Below are 11,707 nucleotides of genomic sequence, written 5' to 3'. Positions count from 1 at the left end.
TTACCAAATGCAAGCTGCAATGGGGAGTATTTATGATATGCACTTGGTCTGATGCGAATTAATGAAGAAGCATGTAAAATTGCATGTCCCCATATAGAAATAGGGAGCTTTGTTTTCATAATCATTGGTCTATCAATCATTTGCAGACGTTTAATCAATGATTCAGCCAATCCATTCTGTGTATGTACATGAGCAACATGATGCTCAACAATGATTCCCATAAACATACAATAATCATTGAAAGTTTGGGAAGTAAATTCACCAGCATTATCAAGTCTAATTTTCTTGATTGTATAATCGGGAAATTGATTCCTCAATTTTATTATTTGAGCAAGTAATCTTGCAAATGCAACATTTCGAGTGGACAATAAACATACATGTGACCATCTGCTGGAGGCATCAATCAATACCATAAAGTATCTGAATGGTCCACATGGTGGATGGATTGGTCCACAAATATCACCCTGAATACGTTCAAGAAACATTGGTGATTCAGTTTGATTTTGGCTGGTGATGGTCTTATAATTAGTTTTCCAAGAGAACATGCTTTACATTGAAACTTATTATTCTGAAAGATCTTCTGGTCTTTCAGCGGATGACCATGTGTATTTTCTATAATTCTTCGCATCATTGTTGAACCATGATGTCCTAATCGATCATGCCAATTGATTAATATTGAAGAATTATCAACTACCATGTTTGATTCAATGGGACTTATATGTGTATAATGCAATCCAGTAGGGAGCATTGGTAGTTTTTCAATCACATATTTCTTTCCTGATTTATATGTGATAAAACACATATACTTCTCATTCCCTTCATTCATTGTTTGAGTATCATAACCATGGGAATATATATCATTAAAACTCAACAAATTTCTTTTCGATTGTGGTGAATATAAAGCATCATTGATCAAACCATTAGGTAACAAAAATTGTGCTTTACCACATCCTTTAATCAAGTCTACAGGACCTGATATTGTATTCATCGTTGTTTTTGTTGGTTTTAGTTCCAAGAAATATCTTTTTATCTCGGAGGATAGTGTGCGTTGTACCACTATCGGGTATGCAAACTTCAGCTTTGCTCATAGCATTTTCCATATTTGAACTTCAAAAAAAAAATATGCAATGAAATAAAATTACTGACAATACATATATAAATATAACACATATCATAATTGTACAATAAAACATTATTATATGAATACATTAAAAATAAATTATTGTACATTTATATTCTACCATTATATTGTTCATTTTCAGAGAAATCATTGAGAAAATCTGTAGCATCAATATTGTTCATTTCTATCCCACCAACATATTGATCATTTCCAAAGAAATCATTCATAAAATCAGCAGCATCAAAATGGGTTGAATCACTCAAATGGTTACTTCGTTCAGTGAAGTTGGTCTCTTTTTCTTTCCCCTTTATCAATTCTTTATAGAGCTTGCAAAGCTGCTCAGGGGCTCGACAAATACGAGACCAATGTCCTGGAGTGCCGCATCTGAAACAAGAACTTTCAAATCTTTTCGAGTGATTTTCATTAACACTCATGTTCTCATGATGCCTTTTCTGTGGATGGTTCGTGACGCCCTTTTGAGATGAGTTATAAAAATAACTATCTCTATTGTTTTCAAAACCACGGCCTCGACCACGACCACGACCAATTCCACGTCCAAGTCCACGACCACGACCTCGACCTCGACCTCGACCTCGACCAAAACCTTGTCTCTGGATTTGATTTTGGTTTCCAGGTTTAAATTCATTTTTACTCACAGCATTTACTTCTGGAAATGCTGTTGATCCAGTGGGTCGGGACTGATGATTTCTCATTAATAGCTCATTGTTCTTTTTCGCCACAAGAAGACAGGCGATGAGTTCAGAATATCTCGCAAATCCACGCACTCTATATTGTTGCTGTAAAGTTATATTTGATGCGTGAAACGTGGAAAATGTTTTTTCAAGCATTTCCGATTCTGTAACCTCATGTCCACAAAATTTTAGCTGCGAGATTATTCGATACATCGCTGAATTATAATAACTGAATTTCTTAAAATCTTGGAATCTTAACATATTCCATTCATCACGGGCGGTCGGAAGTATAACTTCCCTTATATGTTCAAATCTTTCTTTCAATCCTTTCCACAGAGCCATGTGATCTTTTTCGATGAGATATTCACATTTTAAACCTTCATCGAGATGTCGACGCAAAAATATTATAGATTTTGCTTTTTCTTGTGATGAAGATATACCATTTTCTTTAATGGTCTCGCTTAAACCCAATGACTCAAGATGCATTTCTACATCGTGAGTCTATGACATATAATTTTTTTCCCGTGATGTCGAGCGCAACAAATTCGAGCTTTGTCAAATTTGATATGGTGGTACTAAAAAAAATTACGATGCATTTTATTAGTTAATGAATATTGCAATACAAAGTAATGGATAAACAACAAGTACAAGCATTCGTAAAAATAAAGAAAACACACGAGGATGATATTCTCCAATAAATAAAAGACTCGTGAGTATGATAACCAAAATAATTAAAAATAACATTGAGAAAATCATCTTCTTTTTTCTTCGAAAATTTGATGAAGAATAATTTTTAGAGAAGAAGTGAAAGTTGGAGTGATTGAATGTGTTTGTGAGATCATATTTATAGGGCAAAAACTAGCCGTTTTGTTACCGTTTATGACCGTTGGTATACAAAAAAATAAATGTATGCATTTGTACAATTTTATGGTAATAATATGATGTATATAATATTAGTCATGTTTAAATAATTATGTATATCATATCACATTATTATAATGCGGTGTCACAAGTAGTTTTGTTTAAAAACTTTATAAGCTTTTATACTTGTCGTATCCTTTATCGGGAGTGTGGGATGTCGTCTTAACACCCTCCCAGGATTTATAACAAGTTTTTGAAAAATTTATTTTTATTATTTTTGAATAACATTATATTATATATTAAATATATATACAATAAATAAATAACAGTAAAATAAATATTATTAGTTTTGTTACCTTTTTCTTCTGTTTGGAGCTTGGAAAAGTATGGAGGACTTTTAGAGCTTCGTGCTGATAACGTGTTGTGAAAAAGTAAAAATTTATGGTAAAAAGTAAAAATCTCAAACTCTCAAAATTTATCAAACTACACACTTTATAATATTTTTCTCTCTACTCAATTGTATCAAATCTTTACAAATGGAGACCTATTTATAGAATTTTTTTGGAAAACAATCCAAAAACAATTTCATCATTACATACATTATCACACACTAATTTTCAATATTCAACACCTAATTTTACCTAATATTCAACATTCAACATTATAATTTTCAACACAAATATTTTACATATTTTCAACGATGATTAATTTATTACTCTGTTGACATATTCGAGTAAATAAAAAATCGAGCTTATTTTATTTATTTTGAAATAAATAATGCTTGTAGGTTTGCAACCAACGGGTTGAGTTGTGTCTGTCGCTACTACAATTCACCTTCTTCTCATAATAATGATTATAATATCCGATGGAGAAGGAGTCCATGTCACACCCGCTACAGTTATAGTTTAATAATGATATCATTTGCAGGAATCGTATCAGTTTAAGTAATAATAATAGCAAATCTGCGAGGGGAACGAGGAGGATCAGCTGGATCTCCAAGTCCCCTCCATATTTATATTGAAGTTTGACAACCACCAACTATAACCGTCTCTCTTTCAATCGGCCATGGATTCGAAGTGGTTGCGCCATGTTGAGTATATGACCGCTCTCCCCCTCTAAAGCTGGCAAGATCTCCCACTTGAATGCTCTCATCCTTGGCGAGGCGCTTGCTTCCGAAGAGGATCATCTAATCATCCCCAGCCACGATCTCTGCGCAGACTCATGTCTCTTCCCCGGCCAGGTATTTTTTAAGTCGTTTTGATCTTTGCTTCTTGCCTCCTTCCCTTTTTTTAATCGTGCTGAGGTGGTGCTGCAGTATCCGGAGATGTATAGAAAGTTTATTAAGGACCCTGCTGGATTGTGGTCTGACTTTGCATTCATTTTGACCGGAAACAAAAATGGGAACATTTTGTCTACTCGGAGAATGTCGACATTCGAAAGGGGTCTGTCAACATTGAAGTTATTTAGATATTCACTTCCCTCCTTTCTTTTCGCTTTTCGTTGCACTTCTCCTAAACTTGTTAAATGTTTGACTTTTATTTGGGATCAGTGGTTCAAGGGTGGAATTACCAACACATGCTACACTTGTTTAGATGCAAACATCGCAACAGGATATGGTGAAAAATTTGCAATCTATTGGGAAGGAAACGAACCTTGAGTTGACGCCACTTTGACTTACAAACAACTCCTGCAGAGAGTTTGTCAGGTCACTTTATCATTACTTTGCTTGTGGCCTCTCATAGTTTCTGCTATAAATCGCTATAAAAGTGATTTTCATATAATAATTGTGTTTTTATCCCTTGCTTTGCATCCCAACAGCTTGCAAATTACTTGAAAGATGTTGGCATCCAAAAGGGTGATGCTGTTTTGATTTATCTGCCTATGATCGTGGAATTTCATATCGTCATGCTTGTTTGTGGGCGAATAGGGGCTGTTCACTCGGTACTGTACTACAATATGTTGGTTATATATTTATTTTTTGGGCGGGTCATCCACTCCTGAAAACTATGAAGTTGACGTGCTCGCTTGTTCAGGTTGTGTTTGCTGGATTTTTCTCGGAGTCTCTTGCCCAGAGGATCATTGACAAACCAAAGAATATAATAACCTGTCATGCTGTTCGGAGAGGATCCAAGACCATTTATCTAGAAGACATAGTGGATGCTGCGGTAGCAGAATCTAGCAGCAATGGTACTGTTATTATCTATCTAATGGATGATTGTGCTTTTCCAAGTTCTGGAAATTTTGGTTTGATAAAAAAAATGCAATGTTTTTGTATCATAGGTCGACTTCAGTGGGTTTTCACTTTTTTTAACTCTTTTCCGGAGGTGATCTGCAACTCTAAGTTCTTGGATTGCTGGTGAAAAAATTCCTGCATATGCAATTTACCAGATTTTTCTTTTCAAGTTAAATATAGAGCTCATTTCATGACATTTATTTAACCTTGGAAATGACTTGAGTTTTAAAATTGTGGTGGGGAGCTGGGAAGATGGTGGGTTCCTTGACCTTTTGTGCCAAGCGGAATGTAACGAAATTAGTTTAACATGATGAGAGTACGAGACATGTTGGTGACTGATCCTGATCGCATTTTCTACTTTCTTTTGTCAAATGTGAGCGCATTTTTTATTCCCCCCCGTCATCTCCCAGGTTGTGTGAAGGTGGAGAACTACTGGACATGATATTGTCGAAGTAAGTGATTTAACATATATTGTGTACCCTATGATCTTCCTGCGTAAAAGTCCAACTCTCGTATCTGGATTTGAAATATACATGTTAGTGTTGATAAGTCCAGGTAAGCCGTACACTCTTTTAAATAGGACGGACTAGCACGTGCATCATATAATAAAAATTAAAAATTTAATTTTCTAAAAAAATAATTTGAATCATTTATTATTTATTTAGATTTAATATCTTGTTATATTAGATCAATAATTGTGAGTTTATATGCTAGAATAACAATATAGTATAATAATATGTTATTATACTGTGATATTAAAATTCTCAATTTGGAGGAATGTGTTGGTATTGGTGTATTTAATATGTAAAAGACCACCCCAAATATTTTTTTTGCTTTTAGGAAAAAAAATGAATCTTAATTTCGTTGTAGGTTTAGGTAGGCCTGGTTCGATACAGTATGACGATTTTTTCAAATAATATCGTATATCGTACCGAAAAATTTCGGTATCGAAAAATAAATACCGATACTGGAAGCCTGGTTTGGTACAATATATCAATTTTCCAATTGATACTATATACCGTACCGAAAAATTTCGATATCGAAAAAAAATATCAGTACCGTACTGAAATTTCGGCATACCATCATGTCGGTATACCAAAATTTCATTATGATATAAATTTCATACCGTTCTTACAAAAAAACTTCGATATACCGAAATTTCGGTATGGTATCGATATAATATCGTCTATACTGAATTTTTTTTTTAAAAATTATGTTATTCTCATTAAAAAAAGCTAAAAAACCCAATATAATAAATAAGAATTGAAAAAGTAAGTGACTCAAACAATATTATATTATAATTTTAAAATTTTTTCAAAATTTTTTTGAATTCATACTGACACGATACAAAAAAGTTCAGTACGGGATGTATAATAAAATATTCGGTATACCGTTAAATTTGATATATACGTTGTTTTACGATACGATAAGTCCGATATATTGGAACAATTGGTATTTTTTATCACCTTAGGTTTAGACATAATAATAATAGTGTGGTGTTGATTAGAGCAGAGATCGTGCTTTTCGGTGATCAATCTGACTTATAATTACTTCCTGGGATTGTGTCGAATCCCAGTCCATTTGGCAACCACACCATTATTTATTTATTTATTCTAAACACAGAACCTTCCCATCATTTCATCAACACCTGTCCTTTGTCGAACTCTATACTTATTGTTGTTTTCTTGTTGGTTTCTTCTTAAGAAACATCTTGAGTACAATATCTGTTGTGGAAACAGATGGATTGCCGCAATGAATGTTTGTGATATGCAGATAAGAAGTTTGTGAAACCATGCTATGTTCCAGGTCCCTGTTACTTTACCTTGTTGCCATCTTTCTGCTTCTTTCATCAGATTTACCATTTGCAAATGGGGATGACTCTTCAGGTCTGAAGCTCGACCAAATTATCAACTAGTTTTCCTTTACTTAATGTAGTGCTGCTGCCCATTAATTTCTTCGAACTCATGCAGGGCAACACAATGAGGGTGATGGAGTGATGGTTGTGTCTTGGGCTCGACCGGAGAGGTTGCTTGCTGATAATCTAACCGAGCCTCTTGCGCTGCTGCACTGAGAACCTACAGAGACGACCCTCTTGATGATTTTCATAAATACACTGGGGTTGGAACATCAGCAATCGCCATTACTGGGCTGTACATCTTTAAAGATTTTTTTCCCTACTGATACTCACGGGAAATTTAGGGTCCGATTCCGGCAAGTGTCACTAGTCCAGACGCAGGTTCTGAAATTATCCTGAGCCTGAAATCACAAATAAGATCGTTAGGAGGGGGCCAGGAGGGTGTCCTGGCGTAGCCCCTCCGACGCTCAAGTCAGTGACTGAGGATATATGGGGGGAGCATCTAAGGGTGCTGATGAAAACAATATATTGAATCCAATAATCATACGCTCCAACCCGGTATTTATAGGAGAATACCTGGGCTTGTCATGGGTCATTCACCTGTGGGCCTTAATGATGGGCCGGGAATTTGGGCCGGATCTTGATGGGTTCATCCCTGGGTATCACCAGTCTTCCCCTCCCGAGTCGAACTGAATCGTAGGTTCAAAGTTCGATTGATTGCGTTGTTCTCGGTTTACAACATGTGAGTTGTGCATTTTCTTCCAGCCCTCCGTCAGTCTCCAAAAAGTTGGAAACAAATCAAATATCAATCCTAGCACCGCTTCATCATCACCTCGCCGCCTGCACGCCAGCCCCAACAGCGTGCGTCCTCCCCTTGCGCGCCTCGCCCCCTCGCGCGCTCGCCCGGTGCCCTCGCCCCCTGCGCGCCTCGCCCCCTCGCGCACTCGCCCCCTCGCGCACCACGCTCGCCTGCTCGCCCGGGCGCCGGCTCGCCCGCGTGCCACAGGCTCGCCCTCAAGCCCTCGGCCATGCCTTCGCCCTAGCGCCTGCTCGCAAGCGCCACGCCATGCCACGCCACGCCAGCTCGCCCGCACCCCGCAGCTTGCCCGCCACTCCCGCTCGCCCGAGCACCAGCTCGCACCTAGCCCCTCGCCTGCCGCTCTCGCCCTGGCCCGCCGAGCGTCTGCTCGTCGCGCGCCTGAGCGCCACACGCCAGATCGCCCGCGCCCCGCAGCTCGCCCGCCACTCCGGCTCGCCCGAATGCCACACGCTAGCTTGCCCGCGCCCCGCAGCTCGCCCGCCACTCCGGCTCGCCCGAGTGCCTGCTCGCCCCCGCCACGCCACGCCAGCTCGCCCTCACCACGCTAGCTCGCCGAGAGCCTGCCTGCCCGCCATTCGCTTGCCCTCGCGCCACAGGCACGCCCTCAAGCCCTCGGCCACGCCTTCGCCTCGTCCAATACGTTGAGAAATTTGATATATTCCCTTGCGAATGATTGTGTGATTTCTGAAAAAATTATATTGGATTCAATATATTGTTTTCATCAGCACCCTTAGCTGCTCCCCCCATATATCCTCAGTCACTGACTTGAGCGTCGGAGGGGCTACGCCAGGACACCCTCCTGGCCCCCTCCTAACGATCTTATTTGTGATTTCAGGCTCAGGGTAATTTCAGAACCTGCGTCTGGACTAGTGACACTTGCCGGAATCGGACCCTAAATTTCCCGTGAGTATCACCTACGTTCATTGGTTTATGTGCATTTTTGACTGCTTTTTTACTTTATCCACATCTGAAAGTAGTCTTTATTTTCTCAATTTCTAGGATTATTAATTTGAGACAGATCATTACTCTCATATGGGTCTCGTCCGTGGGGAGGATACATTAATTGCTCATCCATTAGGCTATGTGAAAAAGATATTGTTTTCCATTTTCCCCGTGCTTATGGGGTACGAATACCAATTTTGACGAATAGGAAACGGTATAATTCCTTAGACATTATCCATAAAAAGGACTGATTAACTTCAGTATCAAATAGAAGAATTGATTGGTTGGTTTCTATTGAATTTGAAGTAGATTGCGGTTTGAAACCTGTGATAACTTACAGGAGTGAGATCATTGATATATCGTAGGATGAGCAAGGATGCTATCTGATTTGATGCTACATTTTGGCGAATGAAAAAAAGAGTATCCATGTAGATATCTGTACAGGCCACCACATCTCAAATTATCATGGATATTTAATTTTTCTCCCCCGGTTAGAGTTATACGAGTCAACAATATTATTGATCTCATTTTCTGCAGTTTGTTTTTTAGTTGATGATGATGTATATGAATTTATATTCTTAATATTTTGAACTCATTGATATTGAAACCAAGTATAGCTAAGATTTTGGGAACTATATAGGCATGATTAAATGTGCGCAATGATTGCCTAGTTCAATGTTGACAAGTCTTATTTTGAGTTACTAGTAGCAAAGCACAACGCACGTGGGCAACAAACTTAATTACACAATGAATATTGATCCTAAATTTGCAAATACACGTAGACAAATAATTTTTTCACAAATATGACACAGTTGATCTATCATTTTAAAAAATCATGGTTTAGTTTCTTCAATCATTTTCTTGTATGATTTTCGAGTATTTCATTGTCTTTTTATTTTATTTTTTCTACTTCTTTCTTCGATTAAATTCAACAATCATATTATCATATCTAATTTTCATCTTTTTTTGGTCATCAGATTTGCCTTTGATTAATCACTTTGATGGTTGTGTGTTTTTTTCCTATGATTTTCTTATTTTGTTTATTTGAGCTGTTTACCTTTCGGTTTAACTCCATTTTATTTTATTTTTTTTGTTTTTAAAGTCTCACTTGATTTATCCACATATTTTATTAGGGTTACCGAAAAAATTCAAAATAATTCATAATCAGAAAATTCCAAAATATAATTGTATTTTCTTCTTTTGAAAAATATTAATGAGACATCTCTTAATCTTTAGGTACGAATATTAATATTTCAAAAGTTACTAATTTTTTTACAAAAACAATTAAGACGTGTCACCACATTTTTAATTAATAATTTTGCTTCATTTATAAGTTCATATAATAGTTAAAATTACCCTAAGAGATGTAAAAATAATTTTAAAGTAGAATATAATGTCAAATATTATAAAAACAATTAAGAATTGATAGAAAAGATGAGATATTTCAAAATTTTCAATTATAATTTAGAATTTATGATTCAATGTTTGAAAAAATATATATAATAAAATAAAATAATAATTTGACTTGATGTATTTAAGAAAAATTTCAAATTCAAACTTTATTATTTATCTAAATTAATGTAATATTAATTAATTCATGATAGAAATAAATATTGTAGGATAGAGTGTCGATTTACAAGAATTTATAACTTGTGGTAACAATACTTACACGTTAACTCAAATTTTTTGAAATCATACAATAGCTCAAATGTCACGTTTCGATTGCCTTATCTGGCATGGACATTTATTGTATTCCAAAATTTGCATTTTTTGCAATGAATAAGAATCGAACTCGTGAGATTGTCACTGATACCAATTGTGGCGCCAGACATTTGTCGTTTTACCAAAACTATAGCTGGTGGTAACATCACAACTCAAATATTTTAAATGGTATAGTAGTCCAATCGTCTTGGTTCGATCGATGTATACAATAAAGACAATTACTACATTCCAACAATCTCACTTCCATTAATTACACTCCTTGCTATATATGATAATCGATCTCATGAGTTTGTCTCTGATACCAATTGTAAGATTATGCACTTGCCGCTTTACCAAAATTATAATCGGTGGTAAAAGTGCAACTATAACTAAAATATTTTGAAATTGTAAAGCACTCTAAACGGCACGTTTCAATTGTTCTACCTGGCATATTGAACCTAAAAATCTGATATGGATGTTATTTTATACTCCAGAAATTATTTCTCTAAATCAATTCTATTATCACTAATCAAATAATTTCGTCGAAAAAATGGTCCAGGGTTCGAATTCGGGGTTTGGGGTTTGGGGTTAGGGGTTTAGGGGTTTTCGTTTCGGTTTCGGGTTCGGGTTTCGGGTTTCGGGTTCCGGATTTGGGGTTGAGGGGTTGAGGGTTTCGGGTTTCGGGTTTAGGGTTTTTGGGATTTGGGTCTTAGGGTTCAGGGGTTCAGGGTTGAGGGGTTTTTTTTTAAAGAGGGTTTAGGGTTTGGGATTTGGGTTTAGGGTTCCAGGTTCCGGGGTCCGGGGTTTAGGGTTTAGGGGTTGGGGGTTGAGGGTTGAGGGTTGAGGGTTGAGGGTTCGGGCTTCGGGGTCGGGGTTCGGGGGTCAGGGGTCAGGGGTCCGGGTTCAGGGGTCAGGGTTCGGGGTGAGGGTGAGGGTTAGGGTTTAGGGTTTAGGGGTGAGGGTTTCGGGTTAGGGTTTCGGGTTAGGGGTTAGGGTTTAGGGTTTAGGGTTAAGGGTTTCGGGTCTAGGGTCTAGGGTCTAGGGTTTTTTTTTTTTTTTTTTTTTTTTTTTTAGATAAACACCGCCGGAAGCGGGGGGGTTAGGCAGACCCCTACCTGTATATATCATCAAACACAAAATACAAGATAAAACCTAAAGAGAGGAGGATAAAATCAACACCTCTCAAAAGGCTAGTCATACAAATAGAAAAACAGAAACCTAGGGTGGCAAATACACAAGCCAAAAACTAATCCCTAAGTAAAATGCATAATACAAATGAACACAAATGATCAGCGCTAAATATATGAAAACAAAGCGAAACATATCTAAACAGTAGTGATCCAGCTCAGAAGTAGGTGCAAAAGACCATCGATGGTACCCATCTCTGAGCCGTCTGTCGATGTAATGCCAATCTGAAAAGTACATCCTAATCCAAGAACGGGCAGCTATACACGATCTGGCCGTCAAAATAATATGCAGCTGG

General features: G+C 37.3%; 1 protein-coding gene across 6 annotated transcripts; it reads left to right on the top strand.

Annotated features, from left to right (window-relative positions):
- Positions 1-3,775: 3,775 nt before the first annotated feature.
- LOC142544511 (acetyl-coenzyme A synthetase, chloroplastic/glyoxysomal-like) lies at positions 3,776-9,043 on the top strand. 6 transcript variants are annotated; one of them, XR_012820049.1, is made up of 7 exons: positions 3,776-3,913; positions 3,989-4,115; positions 4,223-4,378; positions 4,492-4,614; positions 4,707-4,860; positions 6,680-6,792; positions 6,877-7,009. XR_012820049.1 is itself a non-coding variant. In XM_075651553.1 (6 exons), the coding sequence occupies exons 2-5, from the start codon at positions 4,555-4,557 to the stop codon at positions 6,901-6,903; spliced, it is 354 nt and encodes a 117-aa protein (XP_075507668.1). In that variant the 5' UTR covers positions 3,891-4,378; positions 4,492-4,554; the 3' UTR covers positions 6,904-7,056; positions 8,581-9,043. The 6 variants fall into 6 exon arrangements, 1 of the variants encoding a protein (XP_075507668.1); XR_012820047.1 differs by having other exon boundaries at positions 3,989-4,378; XR_012820048.1 differs by having other exon boundaries at positions 3,891-4,115.
- The last annotated feature ends 2,664 nt before the right edge of the window (positions 9,044-11,707 follow it).

This window comes from Primulina tabacum, chromosome 5, assembly GCF_025594145.1.
Source record: "Primulina tabacum isolate GXHZ01 chromosome 5, ASM2559414v2, whole genome shotgun sequence".
In the NCBI taxonomy this organism is placed as follows: domain Eukaryota; kingdom Viridiplantae; phylum Streptophyta; class Magnoliopsida; order Lamiales; family Gesneriaceae; genus Primulina; species Primulina tabacum.
The sequence above is the reverse complement of the archived record's forward strand: the minus strand, read 5'-3'. Positions and strand labels throughout refer to the sequence as shown.

Excerpts from the sequence above, each read along its gene's own strand:
- LOC142544511 (XM_075651553.1), top strand. The coding sequence starts at position 4,555 with ATGATCGTGGAATTTCATATCGTCATGCTTGTTTGTGGGCGAATAGGG. Across the intron at positions 4,615-4,706 it reads GAATAGGGGCTGTTCACTCG|GTTGTGTTTGCTGGATTTTT; the intron begins GTACTGTACTAC and ends TCGCTTGTTCAG. Across the intron at positions 4,861-6,679 it reads AGCAGAATCTAGCAGCAATG|ATAAGAAGTTTGTGAAACCA; the intron begins GTACTGTTATTA and ends TGTGATATGCAG.